At 46.6% G+C, this 22639-nt stretch overlaps 1 protein-coding gene across 1 annotated transcript; it reads left to right on the top strand.

Moving 5' to 3' along the window:
• Positions 1–13792: 13792 nt before the first annotated feature.
• CXCL14 (C-X-C motif chemokine ligand 14) lies at positions 13793–22321 on the top strand. The gene is made up of 4 exons (XM_053956943.1): positions 13793–14159; positions 15015–15120; positions 19547–19657; positions 21172–22321. The coding sequence occupies exons 1-4, from the start codon at positions 14096–14098 to the stop codon at positions 21185–21187; spliced, it is 297 nt and encodes a 98-aa protein (XP_053812918.1). The 5' UTR covers positions 13793–14095; the 3' UTR covers positions 21188–22321.
• The last annotated feature ends 318 nt before the right edge of the window (positions 22322–22639 follow it).

Here is a 22639-nt window from a genome sequence, read left to right as displayed (position 1 = left end):
ATTAATATTAGAATATTGTTAGCCTATGTCTTGGAAAACAAATGCTTACTTGTACAAGGACTGTTCATGTTAATTCTGATTGAATAATATTGAATATTTATACATATAATAGTTTCCAACCTTTGCAAGTCCTTAACACTCCACCTATTTTTGGATGCTAATTGGCACTACTAATTTACAGGCAGAGAGAGCAAGACAAATGAGCAGCACACATTTTCCACATTGAGCCACAACCTGGGAATGGAAAGCTGCAGCCCCAGGCTGTGCTCCAGGCTGGGTTTTTCCCCAGGCTCTGTGCTGCCAGCCCAGCATTGTGTGAGCTGGAAATAGCCCCAGGAGCTTCAAGAACCTGGCAGTGAGATGGTGGAGACAAGCAAAAAGAGATACAGTGGACAACACCCTGGGAATAGAAGAAGAAAATTCTTCTGTAGGGGCAGGAAAGCACAAATACATGCAGAAAAATCCCTTAGGGCTCTTGTTAGTGCCTGCATCCCCCATCTCTCTAAAGGAAAGCTCCAGGCAGGGCCACAGGCTGTACTTCAAACCCTTGTGGAGGTGAATAGCCACATGCACAGCACAGCCAATATCAGACCTTCACATCTCCAACATGTCACGGAAAAAATCAATCAGACACAGGTGCCCAGCGCTGTCACCTGCAACCCATCAGGTGTAAGTCCTCTGTTAAGTTAAGCTGAAAATATCTATAAAGTTGAAATATTTATTGGGGGAGAAGAGAGAGACAGTGCAATCCCACAATCTCATTTCTGTGAGCACATGGCATGAACTGCTCATGTTATCAGGTTACTAAAATGTTGCCTCAATGCAGGATCCCTTCATCATGCCTCAAATAATTGCACATTTGATCTGCTCTGGAGAAGCAAAATTTATGGAGGTATTTAACATTGCTGACATCTGTCTTATTATATTATATGGTGTTTTTTAATAAATCAGGTTCCTCACTCTAAGACACAAGTCTTAACACGAGAAACAAAGAGCTGAGGAACAACATCCACATGGACTCCAGCTGAGGGTTTACTAAACCCACAGGGTCCTAGGCAACAATAGCCAGAGCTATCAGCAACCTACCCATTGTCATAAACAATGTTTTGACAAAAATTAATACAGAAAGGGATTTGTCAAGTTAGTTTTCCTTCATTGGTCAGAATCAAAGGTGATTTATAGTATGTGTCTTGAATGAATTAGGGAAAGACACAAGATTTGGCTGGTGAGTTTGTTAAAAATATGCACTGAAAAGAACCAGAATATTCTATAGCAGAGTTTCTGCTGATGGAGTTACACTGGCTTATATGACCTGAAGATTTCATACGTGGTTTATACTGTTCAAGACATTCCCCAAACAATGAGCAATGCCCTGTCAATCCCATCAACCCCATGTCCAGCAAATTCCACCATGAAAATTAGGGAGGGGAAATTGCTATTTCTACTTATCCTTTTTTTTCGCTTGGTAGGCTTCTGTCAGCTTTCAAGCAAGCTGGATGAATCATGGTGACATCAGAGAGCTGAATATTGGTATCTGAACAAGAAATTGGTTCTATTGCATCTCTTTTTTTAGTCCTGGTAAGGAGCGGTACCAAGCGGTCTTTGCATGTCCAGAGAAGGGCAGCAGAGCTGGAGCAGGGTCTGGAGCACAAGTCTGCTGAGGAGCAGCTAAGGGAGCTGGGGGGGCTCAGCCTGAAGAAAAAGGAGACTCAAGAAGGACCTTCTTACTCTCTACAACTCCCTGAGGGGAGGTTGTAGCCAGGTGGGGATCAGCCTCTTCTCACAGGTAACAAGTGACAGAACAAGAACAAACAGCCACAAGTTGTGCCAGGGGAGGTTTAGGTTGGATACGAGGAAAAATGTCTTCACCAAAATGGTTATCAAGCCCTGGCACAGGGTGCCCAGGGAAATGGTGGAGTCACTACCCCTGAAGGGATTTACAGCTCTATAGATGCATCACTTGGAGACATCCCTTGGGTTTAGTGGTGTCTTTAGCAGTTCTGGGGAAATGGTTGGACTCAATGATCTTAGAGGGCTTTTCCAACCTAAATGATGTTATGGTTCCATGATTGTAACAATTCAAAGCAAGAGCTGGGCCTGTCAGGGGGCCAGGAGAGCACCTGAGGATCCTTTTGAAGCACAAATGCACTAAAACACATGCTTGCCCTGTCCTGCCCTGTGTGGACTTGAGGGGTTGGGCTCCCTGGGTTGGTGCAGGGGTGGGATCTCTCCACCATGGTCTGGGCATGCAGGAGCATGACCAACTGCTGCCTCAGTCATTAGGATTATTCTATTTGCACCACAGTTGTCATTTTGCTTCTTTGCACTCCAACTTTTCTCCATACGTGTAAATCCAGCTGCCTTGCCCTGAAAGTCATCTCCTAGCAGCAAAGAACAGAAACTAAAGAAATGCTAAAGGGCAACTTGTTTTATCATGCTCTAGCTCTAGATGGATTTGTGCAGACAGAAGCACAAATTGCAGTTTAAAACAGTGGTGGTTGACATCAAGAAAGAATTACTGCACCTTTTTTGCCATCTATTCTCATCAGCCAGATTCTCTGCAACTCCAAGTTACATCCAACCAAATTATACATGAGGCCAGGGATGAAGTGCAGGGCTGTAATGGAAATCCCTGGTGTGTTATACTCAGTGGACAGAGGTCAGCTTAGAGGGGATGAAAGTTAATATAACAGGCTTTGAAAGCGACACAGGTGTGCTACACCTGCTGCTGGCACAGGCTGCTGCTTCTGCATCCAGAGTTTACAAAATAAGCAAAAGAAAAAATTCCAAGAAGAACCCTGAAACTTCAAGTATCCTTGGACCTAATCACGGGGTTGAACAGAAGGGTAAGGAGATGGTCCTTAGCTTGAACTGGACCATTTTAAGAGCTTTGTGAAGAAAAACAAGTCCACCCTGTCCTACACATACAAGTCAAATTAATAAAAATTTTCTTATCTGATATAACCCTCCTGACCAGCTAGCGCAATCATGGATACAAGATCAGGCCAGTTTTGTGGGAAAGGCAAACCTGTCCTGGATTTCTCCTCCCTGCATCCAGCCTTACCCGATAGCTTATTTGGAGCAATTTACATGCCAAAGAAATTAATACGTTGGGTACAACGTGGGTTTGTTTGGGTACAAACACATCTAAAGGCTGCGTGGGCTACTTCTCATACTTGGAAACTTTATTTGCTCTTCAAGAGCATTAAAGAATTCAATTTTCACTTCCAGACAGCATTTCTCAGGCGACTTTCTTCCGCTGCCCCGCTCCAGTGAGGAACATCAAGAACCACTGCAGACCTTTGAAGAACTGGCCAATAATTTCAACATCTCCTTGGCAAAAACAGACCCTGCAAGGCAGTCGTCCCACCTGACAGCTCTGGAGCAGAGGGGTGGGCTGTGCAGGGAGCAGGGGCACAGCTGCATTCGCAGCAGAATGTTCTGCATTCGCAGCAGAACAGGCTTTCCCAAGCCAGGCACTAAATGCAATTAGAGAGAACAGAAAATCTCATGTATAAGATAAAACAAAACACGCTCAAAGTCTGGAAGCAGAGTGAGGGGCAAGGCTGGGATTGTTTGGAGCTGGCCTCCTTTCTGCTGGCACCCACTGCTTGCAGACACAGAAAGCAGTGCACTTTAAAAGCTTTTTTTGTTGTTGTTCTCCGTATCCGTGGGGAGTTTCAGTTTTGGAGTTTAACCTTCAAAAGGTTAAAGCCAAGGTATTCTTACTGCTAAAATGTGGCTCCTTTATCATTAAAGTGCCATCTCTATGGGAAGTTTACTGTGCCAAGAGGAAGAGACACTGCCTAGCATAGCCAAAGTCACTACTGAGAGAGAGAAAGAAAAACCCATTCAGACACCTGGAAGGGAAACATGCCTAATCTAGCAGATATCACCAGCAAACATATGCAAAGTACCAGAGATACAAATGCTAATGAAGAATTTATGAAGGTAAAGATGCTCCTTAGAGAGACATCAGTCTCAAGAAACTCTGACAGTAACACAAGGACAAATCATTCATCTTAGCCTCTGGCAGGAGTTGCCTGCTACCAGCCAGCTGGTTGGGACATCAGACCAAGGGCTTGGACATCAGAGAAGGAGGAAAACTGGAGTGTTTGTGCACTCCCAAAGAGGAGGTGACTTTGGCAGCAGTGTGTGGCTGCAAAAACCTTGAATCTTTGCTCATCAAAGGCCGGTGCTGGCTGGAGTCAATCACCAACCACTGACTGCTGGTGCCCCAAAGACCTGTTTACCCAAGATCACGGAAAGTTCCTTTTCAACCTCCAGTGCAAGAGTCTTCCCATTGACTTCCACCTGGGCAGAGGCTTGGAGGTCGCAGAAGAAGGCAGGGAGTGTATGACCCACACAAAGCTCGGCAATGACCTGGAGCTATGGAGTAGGCACAGCAAAATGCTTTAAAAGAAGAAGAAACAAAATCACAGCCCTAGGGAAATACAAGATTCGGAGCTACTGCTGGAATGACAGCTCATAGAAAGTACTTCTTTCTCTGAGGGCAAGTCACCTGGGACATGAAGTGCCAAAGCCCACAGCTATCCTGAAGTCCCAGAAAGGATCTCCTGGATCTGCTTTAAGGCATGAGGACTGTGACTCCAGAAGCACCACTGAAACGTTGGAAGGGTGAGATGGAGATCCTTTTCTGTCTTGCTTCTGAGCATCTGCCACACTGTTCCCTGAACAGCCTGGAGAGGGGAGGGGTGTGCAGCTCAGCCTCCCTGAGGTCCTGAGAGCAATCCTGTGGTGTAGCTGTACCAATGTCCCTGGACTTACAGCTCCAATAACCCGGCCCTCCAGCCCTGTGGGAAGCCACACTCTGGCAGATGCCACAGCTCTGTGTGGTTTCTGAGAGCACCAGGGGAGGGGACATCCAGCAGTGTCCCACCACTTGTACCTGAAATGGATCGTTTCCTTTTGAATCCCTGCGGGGCACCAGTCTCTATCATAGGTTTCATCTTTACAGTCATGAGTTATCCAAATCTGTTAAAAAAATAAGGGAATATTTGATCCCTTGAAGGGCAAATTTCCCAATTCACCATATGAAATAATCTGTAAAGCAGCAATTCCTTTGATTTCTCATTTCCTTTTATTTTTTCCATTGATCTCATCACATTCTCTCATTGTCTCATCTTGTAGAGCAAGGCAAGAGGACAGCTAATCTGTTTTCCCTCTGCTCTTCTTAATGTCTTCTTGACTGAAATTCATGTTAACTCTTAGGCACCCTGATCTCTGAGAGTATCCATAAAGACATCCACATCTAGAAAATTCTGCTGCTCTGAGACTTCTCTTCCAAGATACTGAGCTCTGAGGTGCTCTCAGGACTGGGACAGATATTTGTATAATCCTTAGGAGGCATCAAAAGAAATGCTGGCTGCTGAGTTACTCCAAAACTTTCCTTGGGCCAGTGCATTGACCTGACACAGGGGATGAAGAAGGACAGAGGGGGACTTCACACCCATCTTCACCTTCTAAAGATGAGCTGCTAGCACAAAGCCAGCCCCATCCACAATGGGAGCAACCTTGGGTGCTGATCCTCTCCTGCAGAGCTGAGGTTCCAGAGCACCAGTTCTGCCGCCAAATCACTTTAGCAACAGCTGCCTGCCTCTTCAGAAACAGCCAACTGCCAGGAGAGGCTGCCAAAGCCTTTGGAAGGGATCACAAGCCGGACATATTTTTGTCCTCGAGAGTGAAAACGGCAAAGCCCTGGATTTGGGGAGGATACCAAAGAGCAGGGGCTGCACCACCAGTTTTCCAGTCCCCAGTCCCAGCCCCATGCCATCACTGTCTTTGGCATTTATAGACTTTATCAGCCCTGTCTTGCTGTCTAGTTGATTTCTCATTTAATTTCCACAGCAAAAAAACACTGTTTCTTCACCACATCAGTTCTGCAATGTGCCATCTTCATTTGATTCTTTTTGGATTGTTAATAAAAAACCCAAGAAGTTCACTTCTACCTACTCAGGGGTATGACAGTGCAGCAAAGCACAGCATGAATTTTCTGTGCTTTAGCTGTTCTTCATGCAGGCACCATCAGCATGGCCAAGCAGGGAGGGGTTAGCAGGGTGCAACGAGGAGGGGGATGCTGCACAGTGGTCCCTGCTCTTCCCTTGCCAGTCTCTCCCTGTGATGATCTGCAAGCCTGGCCAAACCACCCTGCTCCTAGGGAGTGAGGAACTCCAGAATATTTACTGGCAAAATGGGCCTGTGGAGTGCTTGGCCCAGCTCTTTTGCAGCCCACCCAGACCACACATGAAGAAGAGATGGGTGGCAAGGCATGCTCACAGCTGGGCATGTAACCAGGTGGAAAACTTGAGAAAAGTGGGCAAATCCAGCCTGAGGGGGAGTTCAGAGCAATGAAGTCCCTACTGGTTATACCACTGCCAGAAGAAGTGCACAGCTTGTCTGTAGCAGTAGGATGTCTCTTGGTTTGCTTGCAGAAATTCTGGTTTATTTCCAGAATGAACTGATTTTCTTAGGAACACTATGCATAACAACTCCCACTTCCCAAGTGCTATGGTAATTAAGCTTTTATCCGAGTAGATAAAATAATTAACATATTTATTACTCAGAAGAAAAAGATCTTTTTTTGATTGATTGCAGCCTACTAATGTTCCATCAAATATTCAAAGTCTCTATTGTTAAGCCATTAATTTTATTTATTTTTAAAGACACTACATATGTTTCCTATCCCAAGGGGAGGGAAAAAATCAGTGTATGAAAAATTCCCATCATTACTAACGCACAGCTCAGCAGAAAATGAGCAGAGATGGGGAGCACCCTTCATGTCTGCAGTAGAATGGGCTTCATTAAGCTTGCAAGGGAATTTTGCACATTACAGAAAGCACTGGGGGGGGTGGGAGAAGCCCTGCAGAGCCTTATGGGCACTTACAGATGCCATGGCTTTGTGCCCAAGCCAGTCTCAGTGTGTTGCAGTGCTTGGTCCTGGCACTCCCATCCTTGCATGCACCCCTCTCCAGTGGCACCCCGGGCACTCCTGCACATCACCACGGGCCATGCTGTGAGATGATCTCCCTCCATACCTAATCACTGTACGATGATCATTTTTAGCTAATGGCTTTAATTCTCGGTGTCGGGCAGTTTTGTTGCTGTGGTTACTCTGTGGGCAAATGTAAACAGCTCCCAGTCACCAGGAACAAGCACAAAAACAAACCCCTCAAAGGCTGCCAAGAAGATCTTCCGTCGAGTGCTGTACCCACACACCCACAGGCTTTTGGGTGTTGGGTTTTTTGGAAAGATGAAGCCACAAGTCCAAAAGAAAAAGATGCCAGAAGCCACCAGAGAGAATAGCCATAGACTACATCAAGCTAATCATCATGCCTTCCCATAGGGGCAGTCGTCCTTCCCAGTCATTTCCTCATGTGTGGGATCCCCAGGGCAACTCCATGCCTGGATGTCACCCCCTGGGTTATGAAGCAGGACTTGAGGTGCAGCAGAAAGCTGGATCTGACACCCTGCATGGCTCTACCTCTGCAATTTTCTATGTATCAATCATTTTATGTCTTCATCTTTTTGCTTCAAAAACCCTCCTAGCAGACAAGGGAAAATACCCTCACTGCAGGGCTTTGCAGAAGGCCTTGAAGAGGTGCAAACATGGCCCTACCACCAGATCTGCTGTCACTACTGCAGTGGCCATCACCCTCCAGGCACTACAGCTCCCACCCAGAGTGCCAGCAGGGTACACAGGCTCTGCTCCTGCCATTGTAGCTCATGGTAATTGGCCCCATACACACCAAGCGTTGCTGGTCTCTCTCCCACAATCTCAGTTTCCTTATATTAAGGCCCATAAAACCATTGCAACGTGGACACTTCAGTTCACCAGCTCTCCTGAGGGACTCTCATCCCATGGAGCCAGTGCTGGAAGCAGATGTGCTGAAGCATTTTCCTGTCATTCCTGGAAACATTTGAAATTATGCCCAGTTCTAACAAGCTGCAGAAAGGAGAAGTGACAAGAATGGGTTTTCTCATGCCTGAGCATTTGTGGATCTTGCTGTCAAGAGCAAGTGCTCACCTGAGTTAGAAACTGGATCACTGGATTAGAAACTTTTCAGGTGTTGATCTCATTTGGTCCTATTGTCTTGCAAAAATAAAACACCTTGTGGTGTTTTACACTGAACCTTGTGGTTCAGTTTGCCATGTTCCCTGTGCTTTTGAATATGGATGGCTTGGCAGCAGAGCCACTCCTTTTGAGAGAAGTGGCATTAATAGCCCAGAGAGAGGCTGCCTGTAATTCATTACATACAGTGACACCCTATTCTACTCCTAAAGCCTTTCACTGGAGCCCACAGATGACCCAAAACTATGCCATCATAAACAGAGGTGTGGTCAGCAAATCAGGATGGCACAATGTGTTTCCAATCCTGGGGCAAAAAGAAGGGTTTTCCTTCCAATTGCTGATGTGTTATCCAGTGCTGTGATGTTCTAACTGCACACCTGAGCACTAACACCATGTCCTCACCCCAGCTCTCAGTCTGACTCAGGAATTAAAAAACAATTGGGACAGGGAGAACACACAAACAAGGATGCCATCCCCATCCTTGTCCCAACCATCTCTCATCCCACACAACACCATGGGGACTTCTCAAGGCTTTGGCCAGCACTATCAGGAATGGTAGTCAGTGAGATCAAACAAATTGCCTTTCTTACCTTCACATTATTCCCTCTGCATTACAGCAAGCATCGGGGTGGATGCTAAAGAAAGACACCCATCTCATGTGATTAAGCACAAAATAAATACCTACAGCCAGTCAAGATGAAATGCCTATTAACAAAATTGTGTGCTTGCACATAAAAACCAATGGTAAGTTGTAACACGCAAGGAAATGAGTCAGTAGAAAATCAAACACAACTTAACTATTTTCTCAATGTAACAAGTCACAGTTGGGATTAATCCTTTTGTGCATATCTAGAGGTGACTCTTAAATCACATACACAAAGAGCCAGTTCTCCCTTTTGCCATTTTATTGCAGCTCTTTTTAATGATTCATGACAAAGAGCTTCAAAGAGCTCCAAGCCATGACAACAGTCCCAGATCCAACCTCCTTGTTCTCATTTCAGCAAAAAATCCTCCTTGGTGAATAATTTAGGTTTAGGAAGAGAGCTGCTTTAAAACTATTCCCAAGGGAAGAAGTAGTGTCTAGAATTTAATCTCATTATGGAAATAAAAATAAAAATAAAATATCAAAAGAACACAGTGACTGCAACAACAATGCAAGCCTTATTTTGCAGAATTCATCCATTGTGAAACTCCACGGAAGGAAACACAGCTGTTTTCCCTGAAATATGTTTCATGTTTCCAGAGACCAAAGATGAAATCCAAAACTTTGCCTTTCAACTTATGATAGATAAATACATGCAAGGATGACACAACTACTGTTCAGGGCTATTGAGGAAAGAAAAATGTCATTTAGAGCTAGAGGTGAAAACATGGGCTTGACCACAGGCTGCAACACATCCTCCACTAAGTTCAGCACAGTGGGAGCAGGCTTGCAACAGCCTCCCAAAATCTGAGGCAATTCACCCCTGACTTCAAGCTTGGAATTGAGTTTTATATTTCCTCTGTTGCAAGGGCTGAGGGCTCATACAGCATGGTTACAACACCAAAAAAGGCATAAAAAAGGAAGTGCAGCACCCAGAAAAAAAAAAAAAATGCATACAACACACATCACATCTGTACACCTCCACCTTAATGCTGAAATTTCTAATGAGCATTTAATTCCTCCTCCAAATTCCTGACATGATATGCAGGGATTTTGCCACTTCAGTTCTAAAGTTTAATCTTCTCCTTGACGAGCTGATAGGGATATTCTTAGACATTAAACTCAGATGATCCATTCACAGTTTGCCTCTACAGCAATAAGTAGCTTCTGTTTCATGGCCATTTTGCAAAGATTTCTCACCATGAGGAGCACCTTCATCCTCCCTCTATGAAACACTACGATATTTGGAAGGACAGTTAATCCAAATCATAGATTGCCATGTGCTTGAAATAACCAGCATACCCAAAGGCAGCTGAACACTGAAACATTTCTAACAATGGGGATGACTGTAACAGTGTACGTCCTGGTCCCTGGGATGCAGATGTGCACCTAAAGGACACTGTGTGTGCTGGCTTAGGAAGCTGTGTACATTCACAGCAGGAGGAAAAGTGTCACCTAAGGTCAGGTCAGAGCATGGACCCCACCCAATCTTGTTTGAGCACAAAACCAAAATGTCCTTGCCCTAGCAGATTCAACAGCTCTTCTGGAGCCCTCCCATTTTGCCACCACATATATTTATTTTGGGAGTGAATTGCCCCATTCCAGTAGCTCCCCCTTCCAAGGGCAGCATGCATTTGGGGGTTGTTCCCGTGTCTACAAGCACAAATATTTTGCTCCAGCTCAGCTACACATTGCGCTCAACAGTGTATGATTTCAGCTTCCAGGTGGATAAAAATGGTAAGGATTTTGCTTCAAATGGTGGTCCCTTTGCTAAAACTCTTCTTTCTTATTTAGGAGGAGACAACCACTCATCCATGCCCTCCATTTCACAAATCACCCTTCCAGGGTGACAAATCGCCTCTGGTCTCTCTGGGTCTCACCCTCAGAGGCAAAGCCAGGCTTCAGCCTTGGGTTTCTAGAGAGCCTTATGCTGGGGCAGAGACCTGAAAAGATCAGAGGATGAGATGAAATGAGAGTCCTTTCAGCAGCAACAATGCCCCTCTAATCAGCCAGATGGAGCAGGTGACACGCTCTGTGCACAGGTACAGTGATGCTCCCTGGGGACACACGGCTCTCTGAGCACGTCCCATCTGCAGAGCTGAGGACAACAGCAGGACCCTGGTGACTGTGTCTGCTCTGAAACACTTCCTTTGTGTGGGGCAAAACCCAAGCCCTGATCAATTACTCTGTGACTGGGTGGCTTTGTGAGGTCTGAAAGGGATGCTTCAGCCGCTTGCCCTGTGCTCACCTGGCCAGCCCTCCACAGCCTGTGGAGAACTGGCTGCTCATCAAAACACATTTGTGGGGCTCAGCAGATCTGCTGGAGATACCCCAGGCACCCCAGTGTATGCTGAGGAACTCAGCATATGATTGCATAAAGAAAGTATATCTGAAATATCAGAGTTTCTTTTGGGACAGGACTGTAGTGAATTCCATATCTGTTTCTTTTTACTCAAATCATTTGCTAAAACTTCTTCTGTGATTGTCATTTTAAGACAGAGCAGGTGTCAGAGACAGCTCTTCATGGCCACCAAAATCTGTGACACCAGGCAAGAGGCACCTTTGAGCTCTCAAAAATAATTACTGTCAAAAACAACACCTGGCATAAAGACACTGAACTGCTTGGGCACGGTGAGAATCACCATATGTACACACACCTCAAATACATTCATTTCTACATGAAATTTAGAACTAAAACAGCAGTTTCCTTACTCCATACTTAAACTTGGCTCTTTCAGCATGAGAAGAGTCATATAAGAAGATGGGATTCACTTGTGGAAAGCACGAGAATTTCCTTTAATTTTACTCCAGCCTGTACATGAGTTCCCGGGTTTGGGGAAAGTTCAAATTGCCGTCAGCTAAAGCTGCACCCAAATTCTTATTAGCAGAGGGGGAGGAAAAAAGATTTTTCCTTACCACAACTCTCCCTGAGGCTGTTCCTGCACACAGTGCAGAGAAAGCTATAAGGAGGGAATTACCCTAAAATGCAGCAGAGAAGGATTACAGCTCTGGATGTGGGTGCTTTTCAGCCAATTCTCCCCTGTGCCCAATGAGCATCTTCACCACTGGCTGACAGTATTCTGAAAAAAGCCTTTTGTACTGTCCTTGGGTTTTTGGGGTGAGTTTTTGTGGGGGTTTTTTTTTTAGTTTTGTTTTGGTTTGGTTTTTGATTTTTGGGTTTTGTTTTTTGTGTAAGAATTGGGAATTTATTTGAAAGGTTTGAACTGAGACCTTCCATACCTCAGCTGCCTGTTTTCATCCCAGGCTCTGGAACAAACCTCTCTCTTGAGTCCTGTTGGCATTTAATAACACAGCCCACAAACCATTCCTAGCAGGGCGCAGTGAGAGCCGCTGGAGCTGGGCTAGAGTTGTGCAGCAAAAATACCAAAAGCACAACAGAAACTGTATCATACCTTCCCCCTCCACTCCACTGCACCAGCAGCAGCCTCACAACCCCATAACAGGCCTTTCACTCCAAAAGCTCCGTGCCACGTCAGCCAGTGCCCCCAGCCTTGTCCCTGATGCACAGCCCCCAGCAGACCCCCATGGCAGGCAGGGCAAAAGTAGGGCAAAGGCAGGGCAGGCAGTGCGGGCAGGGCAGGCAGGGCAGAGCAGGCAGAGCAGGGCAGGGCAGGGCAGGGCAGGGCAGAGCAGGCAGGGCAGGGCAGGGCAGGGCAGGGCAGGGCAGGGCAGCAGGCAGGGCAGAGCAGGCAGGGCAGGGCAGGGCAGGGCAGGGCAGGGCAGAGCAGGCAGGGCAGGGCAGAGCAGGGCAGGGCAGAGCAGGGCAGGGCAGGGCAGAGCAGGGCAGGGCAGGCAGGGCAGGCAGGGCAGGGCAGAGCAGGGCAGGGCAGGGCAGGCAGGGCAGGGCAGGGCAGGCAGTGCGGGCAGAGCGGCAGGGCAGGGCAGGGCAGGGCAGAGCAGGGCAGGGCAGGGCAGGCAGGGCAGGCAGGGCAGGGCAGGGCAGGGCAGGCAGGGCAGAGCGGGCAGAGCGGACAGGGCAGGGCAGAGCAGGGCAGGGCAGGGCAGGCAGGGCAGGGCAGGGCAGAGCGGGCGGGCTGTTCCCGGCATGTCGGCACGTCCCGCATGGGAGCCAGGGCCAGAACGCTGCAGCTGCCTGCGCGCAACGTGCAGCCTGTGTGTGGTAGGGCTGTACTCGCAGCCTGCCAACAGCCGGGCCGGGAACGCAGCGGGATGGCCGCTGCCAATGGGAGCCGGCAGGAACGAAGCCATGTGGGAAACTTAAAATGCAAGTGGAGCTGGGAGTGCGTGGCGAGTCCTCCCCAAGCGCTGCCTGAGCTGGCAGGGTGGCTGCCTTCGGTCGGTTCTAATAGCGGGGATGGGTGTGCGAGCGGGGAGCGCGGGCAGCGGGGCTGGGAGCGGGGCTGGGATGAGCCGCGGACCCGCAGAGGCGTTTGGCTGCGGCGCGTTTGGAATACACTGCTGCGAAGGCGATTAGACCCCACTCTGATCTACACCCGTTTCATTTAGACAAAAATCTGGAATCTAGATTTGAAGATGCTCTTTTAGCTGTTTCTGAAATCAGAAACAGACTCTGCAAGGGAGGAGGAACGTCTATTTACATCCATGAAGTTCCTGCGTGTTGCTACCCTGTTCTTCATAGAGCAGAATATCGTTCGAGTGTTCATTAAAGCAACGATAAACCGAGCTTATTTCCTGAAACCTTCCACATGCTAAACCCACCTAACAACGCTTTTAGGAATATTTTTCCCCATTTGATCCACTGAACTTTCCTTTAGATTTAGAAGCCTGATAAAGCTATAAAAATTAATATTTAAGTCAACCTGTGGCAAAAGATGACATCCCTTCCCTGGTGAGACTTCTCCAAGTCTTATTTCCAAGGTGCATGGGAATTTCCGCGGAGCGCGGGCATCCCTGGAGCGCTCACAAGTGGATGGTTTTCAGCTAACAGCCCCATTCATACAAATACACTCATCGCCCTCCCCAGCAGCCCTCCGCTGATGGGGAAGGTCCCAGCTGGGCAGGGGCAGAAGCAGCCGCCCCATCGCCTGCGCTCCCTCCGGGATGTTCGGGGCGGGGATGGGGGATGTTCCCCCCCGGGGTGCCGGTCCCCCCCTCCCCGCCGGGCTGAGGAAGCGGAGGGAGCCGTGGAGTTGCTCTGCATATTAATGAGCCGGGAGCGAGGGCAGCGGGAGCCGCTTTAAAGGAGGAGAAGGCAAGGCAGCGGCAGAGCGCAGGCAGCGCCGGGAGCCGCTCCGCCGGGAGCCGCTCCGCCGCCCCCTCCCTGGTGACCCAGCCCCGGGACAGCGGGATCGGGGGCACGAACCCCAGGCCAACAAACACATCAAACCCCCGGCATCTCCTTGGGTACCTGCTGTCTCACAATGAAGCTCCTGACAGCAGCTCTGCTCCTGCTCTTCATCGCGATGTGCTTAGCCAGCGCGGAAGGTAAAGTGGTTTATTCTGCTTATTCCCATGTAAATCTGTTTTCCAGTAATTTGTGTTTGTGTCTTGATAGCCCTGGCTTGGGTTGAGCTATCCCCTGCACGGTGGAAAGGTGTGATGTATGGAATCTGTGAGTAAGGGAGCTGCAAGTTATATAAAGGTGAAGGAGAGGTAAAATACAAGGGATGAAGTTGTGTCTTCATTTGTGTCTTCAGTGCAAGGCAAAGAATTCACAGTGGGGCAGGTCATGCCATGCATTTGTTATTCAGGAATAGAGCTCAAGCGTCTCCTCTGAAATTGAGGGTGGGTTTCAGGGCAAATAGAGCAGGGCTGGATGTGAGGTGGTGGCACAGTCTGCATTTTCTGCTATGCACAAAAATGATGGTTAAAAAATGCTCAGCTTTTGTCTGGCTATGAGTGCACCACGGCATCCATGCAAGGAGAAATGACTCAAAGTCCTACAAAGTCCGAGTGAGACACAAGCGAATGAAAGTAGCCCAGACATGCACTTGCTTGCTCAGTTTAAAGCAAGTTCTGACTCTTTCATTTCCTTTTCTTAAATACAATTATATTTAATCATAGCAGGTGCACTTTTAAAAGTCTGCTATTTACAAAGTCCCAGAGCATATATAGTGCTCTAAAACATAATTCCCAAAGAGTCACTACCTTTTTCTGGGATATACCAAAGGAAAAAAAAATCTCTTTTTAACCTCAACAACATTTTAAAAAATCATCTTTTCCCACCAAGGCTTTAAAGAGCAAACTGAAGTTTTCCTGGATGCACACAGGCTGGAGGGGAAGGGACGCTTGGTATGCAGGAAGCTTTGCAGGCGCATGAGAAAATGCTTTCTCTTGTAGGCGTGAAGTGCAAATGTTCAAGAAAAGGTCCTAAAATAAGATTCTCTAATGTACGAAAGCTGGAAATAAAACCGAGGTACCCATTTTGCGTGGAAGAGATGATTATGTAAGTTTTCCTTCATTTATTGCTTTCTGTTTCCCTGTCAGCTGAACTGCTTCACCTTATCTGCAAGTTCCTTCTTTGTTCTCTGTTTTCCTCATGCCCTGGCATGCTAATTTCTGGGCAGAGTAATTTGCTGCATCAGATTTAAAAAAAAAAAAAAAAAAAAAAAGTGCAATTCTGACCAAAATCCCAGGTATCATTTTTTGACACTTTTTTTTTTTTTAATCAAATAAGTATTTCCAGAATGGGTAGCAGTAAAAAGATTATCATTAATTCAAGTCAAAATAGGGAAAAAATCTACTCCAAGCTGCCTGAAACAACACTCAGAACTATTTACTCAAGTTATTCTGAGCATGCAGAATAAACATGAGCACAGTTTGGTCTGTGGTGGTTTCTGAAAGGAAGAGTTACCCTAGCCTGCATTGTACCAGAGGGGTCTCCTTCACCTGATGGGTTTACTCAGCATGTAATAAAATTCTTTCCTCACAGTGTCCCTGCAAGTCAGGACCAAGGCTGCAGTGAAATCTCAAACTGATGTAGTGGGTAACCAAGCTGAGGCAGGTACAGGGATTTTTTACATAACTAGCTAAAAATGGAGGGGGGTTTTACATTTTAAATATGGGTGGGTTTGGCTTTTTTCCTGTCCTGTTTGGATATCATAAGATTCCCCCAACAAAGCACCATTCAACCAGCACAAGCTGCAGCTGGATAAGAGCCAGAAGGGCAGATAATCCAAAAGGACTGCACCGAGCCCCCGTGCCACCTAAGAGGGGGGAAAAGTGTCCCGAGACCAGCCACAGCCCAGGACACTAAGGACTGATTTGATCCAGCGTTGTGCTCCCCCATGGAACCCTTGCCAGTCGCTTCCCAACGGGATCAGCGCAGGCTGCACACCCCCTCCAGCACCCGCAGTGCCCACGGGGCCGGGCACCGTCCACCTGGCACAGGAGAGACCACGGATTGCCCACATGGAACTGGCTCACCAGGCTCAGCAGAGGGCTTCTGGAGAAGGAATGGAGATTCAAGCTTCCTTAGGCTTCCTCCAGAGCCAGAGCAGCATCGCTGTGAGCAACGCTGAGCTCAGGGAACGTCAGACCCACACCTTTGAAGCCAGCTGATCGTGACCCGAACAGAAAAATTCTTGCAGAGCAGCCCTGCCTGAATCAGCTCCTCACAGCTTTACTCTGTTTGCTTTGACCCTTCAATAGTAAAATGATGTCATAGAGGGACACTAACTCTTGGCATCCCACTCCAGTTATTTGCCCAAAAGCAGATGGTGACCAGGAGGTATGAAATAAATCTCATTAATGCAGCATTTTACTTCCAATCAGAAATCTAGGAAAGCAAGAAAGCCATGTAGGAGCAGTTGCTTTTCCAGCCTGACAGGGCAGATGTTGAGCAATACTATTCAAGGCTGAGGGTTGTCCGGGGTTTGCAGCAGCTGCTGGGACAGAACTGTCCCATCACTGTCTTGTCGCTGGGGGTGTCTGTGGGGCAGGCAGGGCAAACCCGCTGCCATCACCACCTTTCCAGCTACCCTGATGCAGCCTGAACTCAGCACTGAAAGCACTGAAATTAATATTCCGGGAACCAATTTATCTGGGAGTCTCTGGACACGGCACAGAGGAGCTAAATTCCTGAAACTGAGTTTTTGTTGCTGCAGTGATCATCCAAAACGAGTTGTCAAAGCTGCGTCCCCTTCTGCCCTCTTTAAATGCTCTCATACAGCAGAAACATGATATAAATTATGTTGGAATGAGAAACAGTGGGTATGGGGGGGTGCAGTTAGGGAGGTTTTGGCCATAACCCCCAGCAGAGCTGTGCCACAGGGTAAGAGACAGTTAAACTGAGCCCTCAGTCTAGTCAAAACCTATCAAGATTCATGGTACATCTAGCAGTAATTGTGAGTGTATCTGTTTCCTGGAAGGAGGGGAAGCAGAAGAAAATAGGAGGGAAGTTTAACTCCTTCTACCTGAAATGCTCTGAAACACCCCCACCCATGTTTTGCCCCATGCCAGAGTGTGGGGATATGTCAGGCTGAGAAGAGCTGATGGGAAATAGGCTCACAGTAGTGCCTTTCTCCAGGGGCAGTAAAGGCAGTTCCCACACCAGCCTGGGATGAAAGGACCAGAGCCAGGATCCCTGAGGTCATGGAGACAGGGTATTTGTAGGCAGAGGTGCAGCTCCTCCATCCCTGCAGCTGAGATGTGTGGGAACACAGGGTGCTGGAGTCACAGATTGACTCAGGGTGTTTATCACAGCCCTGGAGGCATGGACAGACTGGGGAGAATTTTGGCACAGGGACACTCAGACACCAGGGTGAAGACTCCAGCCACCAAGCCCTGGGCAGCAAAAGGGACAAATCCCACTGAAGGAATCTTACTGGAGCTGTAATTCTGGTGCTTCATCCCTTCTCCACCTCTCTCAATCTCTTCTTGCAGCCCATCCAGGCAACTGCTCACTCAGAAGCTCCCACAGCACCTCTGAGGCACATTCCCTTACATTTGTCAGACCAGCATCCCCACAAGCAGGTCCAGGTCATCTCAGGGTGCCCAAACATGCTGCCACCAAACCCTGCATCCATCAGGGACTGTCTGAGAATGGCAGAGGACCATGGGGCTGCCTTGGGAACATTTCTGCTGTCCATTCTCCAGAACCAAAGCAGAAAACCTACATGTGATGTCAAAGCAATGCATCTCAGCCTGAAGAAAGAGACAGTTCACTGAGAGGCAAACCATGGATCTCTTCCTGCTGAGACTGCAGACTGGTAAATCCAATGTCCTTCACTGCTTCTGGTGCAAATGTAGGGCTAGCAGATTTTCAGAGGTGCTCCTGCTCCTCTCCTGCAATTCAGCTTGTCCATCACTTTCTGGAAATATCCTCTGTGGTCTGTCACAAGAGAGAAATGCAAGCCAAGGTCTGGATCAGCCAGTGCAGATGGCACAGCTGAGGTGGCTGCTGCGTGGAGAAACCCTGCTCTGCCCTCAAGTCCCTTAAAACTCACATCATTCAAAGGTACAGGAAAACTCCCCTTCTGAAGCACACACTGCTCTCAGAGGAGCTGGCTGAGGACACCCTTAGAACAGAGTTAGTCCATAGTTTTTAGCACTGACCCTTCCCTTTCTAATACCTGCAGCCATTAAAGGCTCTTCCACTGCTTTCCCATACACTGGGGAAAAGTCCACATCCTCCCAGAAAACAACGTGGAAATTACACCTTAACATTTTGTGACCTTAGCTGGAGATGAAGCAGAAAAGAGGAGCAGGGAGGAAGGTTAATTAAATAGAAAAACCTATTTGATCACCTTGTAAAACCCTGAAATTGGAATGGTGGTGATATTCCATTCAGTTCAGTTCATGCAAGCAGCACATTTTAATTTGTGAGGCACCAGGAGGGTGAGATGGGAAAGTCTGCAAGGCATTTTGTCTTCCTTTCTGAACCAAACCATAAAAGAAGCCCTCCAGTGTACACAGGTATTTCTGGGTTTCTGCCATCATTATACTCACATCTCTGGCAGTATTTAATTTATTCCTCTATAGGGTCTTAGTTAACCTAGTTTTGCCTGTTATGGATGGTATTTCCAGAAAATTATTAATTCTAATACAAATTGTCATTGTGGGTTGGGTTTTGGATGTTGTCTGGGTTTTTTTTAATCACAAAAGTAATAAGAAAACCAGAAAACTGCTCAATTTTGAGCCCCAGAAGTGGGGTGGTTTTGATGTTTCTGGAAAGCTCTCCTGTTGGGACCCAGCTCCAGATCCTTCATGTCACCTCAGCTGTGGCAGCCTCACTGAGCCCTCCAGGAGGGAACCTCAAATGATGAAAAGACTTTTGCCACGTTTTGTCTCCCAGCATACTTGGTCCTGACAGTAAGGGGACACCAAACTGGCAAGGAGAGCAGGATCAAGTGGTGATCAGAGGCTGAAGCCCCCAGGGCTGATGCTGAGGCTCAGAGTGTGGCTGTTGGGCACACAAGCACTCTGCCACGTGCAAGCATTTAAAATACTACAGAATTAAGGAAAAAAAAATAATCAGTGAAGCAGTTCTGATCATTTCTCTTGGATGAAGTATTGTTGAGTGTAATGGAACTGTCTCCTCATGCAAAGTCCTTGTGGTTGCCTGAATGAGCTCTAATTAAATTAATTAGGCCCAGAATATAATATCTAACACTTAGGCAGAGCAAACCCACTGATTAAAACCAGCAGGAATGTCTTCATCTGGTACAACCTCAATGCCCTGCACTGAGGGAGAACAGCTGCTCTGAACTTACCCAGTAAACTCAAAATATCTGAGTTTATCTCTGCCATAAAGCACAGAGCTGGAAAACCCTTACCCTGCCCCACTGGGCGAGAGCCCCCTGGCCCGTTCTGGCACGGGGTGGGAGCAGGGGGTATTGTCACATCCCTGTGACCTGTCCCTTGCCTTGCAGTGTGACACTGTGGACACGGGTCAGGGGGGAGCAGCAGCACTGCCTCAACCCCAAGCGCCAGAACACCGTGAGGCTGCTCAAGTGGTACCGGGTATGGAAGGAGAAGGGCAGGTAAGTCCCAGCTTGCTGAATGGGGGAGGATCTTGGAGGCAAGTCAGGCAACCAGCAGCTTCAGAAGTAATAAAAACGGGAAAATGCACACGCTGGCAAATGCTCCATCCAGCAGAGAGGATGCATATCGCTACCAAAATTACAATTTTAAATGGGTGTTCTTGCTATTAATTATTTCCTGCCACACGCACTTCTTGCTTCTATTTTGGCATTAGGCTGTTCTGACCAGAAATAGTAATTATTTTTGGTTAAAATATTCATCAGCTGACGTTCTCAGTTATTTGCATACACTCACCTCCCTTCTATGGGTAAAAATCCAAGATGAAAAGCTAAACTACTTTCACACAGTCAGGAGAAAAGCAGTCAGGAGAGATGGAAAGAGGGAGCCCTGTCCCACACTTCAATCACACCACCTCAACATCATCAATACTTAATGACGCAGGCATTTCCCCATTTTAACTAGCGTATCATTCCCAGAAAATGATAATTTTCTGATAAAAAGCTGACAGCTTCTCCTTTGCAAAGAGGGTTGGGGTTTTTTCTAAGTCATAGTCAGAAGGCAGAGAGTGAGACATGAATTCCTGATGGCCAGTGGTGACGTCTGTCCCCATCTGTAATTAAGGGGAGCAGCCCAACTCTGGCCATATCTCCAGCCACAGACAAGAAAGAGCCTTCATGCACAGTACAGGTCCATCAAACCCTCATCCTCCTCATTTGGTGGGGAATTTGCTCCCCAAAAGTGAGCTCAAGTAAGGCCAGGGAGCAGCAGGCTCCTGTCCCTGCAGGTCGCAGGGTGCCAGCGATTGGCCCCGGCGGTGCCTCAGGCCATGCCAGGGCACAGCAAGCCCCTGGCATCTCCCTGAATTCCTGCCAGCTCCCTGCATCTGCTTCACAAACAGAGCACGTGGGGAAGCCCTGGCTATTGCATAACCACACATTTACACTCTTCTTCTGTTTCTTTTTTTTTTTCTTTTACATAAAGCCATCATTAATGATGAAGGATGCTCAGCCCCAGACTTGTGCCCTCAGGAAACAAACAGACAGGCAAGCCCATCAAGTTGTGCTGTCTGGAAATAATCTAGAAAAATGAAAGAGAATAATATTATTGCAAACAACAGATATTGTGAACGTATTGTCCATATACAGCTCATGATAAGCTTCAACATTTGTATCTGAGATAGGGATTTTCCAGCATTTAAAGAGAATTAGTAGATGTGGATTTCTTTATGTTATTTACCCAGATAATTGTGGTAGAGTTTGTCACTCCCTACATGCCTCTAAGATGTGACAATGTCAAAGTCCAACACTCCTCCCAGATGCTTTGTGGATATAGGTAGCAATCTGGTGACTGCTGAAGTCAATAACTTTCTTTCCAAATTACTCAGGCACAGGCTAAAATTCTGGGTTTTGGGGTTTTACTGTTTTTGTGTTGTTATTATTTATTATTGTTATTTGAAATGGAGTTTTAAAATTCCTGGTTTAAACACCCTGCTCTTGGCTCTTCTTTTGTTTAGGGTTTATGAAGAATAAGAGAAAGTGGTACAAGGAATGGAGTGGACTCCCTCGGCTGGCATAGGACTGAGCTCTACAGAAGATTATTTCTCTCTCGCAGACATAAGACACAAATTCTATATTATTATAAAGCACTTTTTACCAAGGGTCAGTTTTTACATTTTATAGCCGTATGCAAAAGGCTTCCAGATTTCACAAGCATCTGTTGCACTTCTGATTTCATACCCGTCTGCTCTGTACTGAAATTAGGAAAACACATGCTTTTCGTTTTACAGAAGTTCTTTTGGGAGTGTTTTGGTTTTAATTATTATTCATTCATACTTCACTATGATTGCAATCGGGCTTTATAAGCTCACTAGGCAAACAAAGCTGTTTGTGACGGTGTTGTACAGCCATGGCCCTCACCCCTGGCACTGGCAAAGGTTCGGGCTGGGGTTGCTGCTCGTGTTTGCAGCCTCCAGCTCAGTCAGGCAGAGCAGGGACCAAAGACGAGTTTGCTGGGGAAGATGCCACTAAAATGCTGTGGCTGTACCTGCAGAAGTGAGGTCCCTCAGCACCTCGTCAAGTGAGCGTGAGCATCACTTGTGTACCTCTTCTTTAACGGACTTGAGGTCTTGCTGCAAGGCGAAGCGTCCTCTATCTCCCATTTAACCTCCCATGCATTAGAAAGCATTTCTAACTCATTTTTATTACTAAGAAAATGTGTATTTTTTTCCACCTGAAGCACTTAAAGAAAGTTTGTGGCTTCAGTACGGAGACATCTTAAGCTTCAAGACTATTGTGTATGTTTTCCTAGATTTGTAGCAACAACAAAAAAAGCCTTTAAAAGGTACCTTTTTATGAAAAATATGATAGGGCAAACATATAAATACATATGTATGTTTTAGTCACAATACAACATATTCATTATTTTGAATGTAATACTTCAATGTTAAGCAGTGCATTCCTCTTTTTAATATAACAAAACTACCTTTTCATTTGTAAATACACTACAGGAAGTCTCCCTATATTATCTCGCTGTATAATGTACTGTACTGCTAAATTATCATATGCTATTTAAATGTTTGAAATATTTAGAAAGTTGCATGCAGATTTCATATTTCTTTCTAAGACAAATGAAAAACAGTAATAAAAAAAATATTTAAAAAATTTTTACAGTTGCGTGTAAATTTCCTTAAGCCATCAGGGAACTCCTGCCACTTTCAATCACTTGGTAGCTGAATTGTTTTGGGGGGTGGGGAAATAGTAGATTAGAGAAGCTGATTAGAAATAGAACATCTTGATGGCACTGGAATTAGAAAACATTATTCCAGTACAATTTACTTTCCCTTCTCATTTTAGGATTTGGACTTTAGCCAAACACTGAGGAATGCTGTGACATAAAGGAGGGCGATGCCATTTGCCTCTAACCACTGTTAGTGTTGTGTTAAGTAAACACAAATCAACAACTTCAGTTCATAGAAAACCACA

Source organism: Vidua chalybeata, chromosome 15, assembly GCF_026979565.1.
Source record: "Vidua chalybeata isolate OUT-0048 chromosome 15, bVidCha1 merged haplotype, whole genome shotgun sequence".
In the NCBI taxonomy this organism is placed as follows: Eukaryota; Metazoa; Chordata; class Aves; order Passeriformes; family Viduidae; genus Vidua; species Vidua chalybeata.
Note: the sequence above shows the minus strand (reverse complement) of the source record. Positions and strands in the feature narration are given on the sequence as shown.

Bases quoted from the DNA above. Each gene is read 5' to 3' on its own strand.
- CXCL14 (XM_053956943.1), top strand. From the start codon at position 14,096: ATGAAGCTCCTGACAGCAGCTCTGCTCCTGCTCTTCATCGCGATGTGC. The intron at 14,160-15,014 runs GTAAAGTGGTTT...TTTCTCTTGTAG, and splicing joins GTGCTTAGCCAGCGCGGAAG to GCGTGAAGTGCAAATGTTCA. The intron at 15,121-19,546 runs GTAAGTTTTCCT...CTTGCCTTGCAG, and splicing joins TGCGTGGAAGAGATGATTAT to TGTGACACTGTGGACACGGG.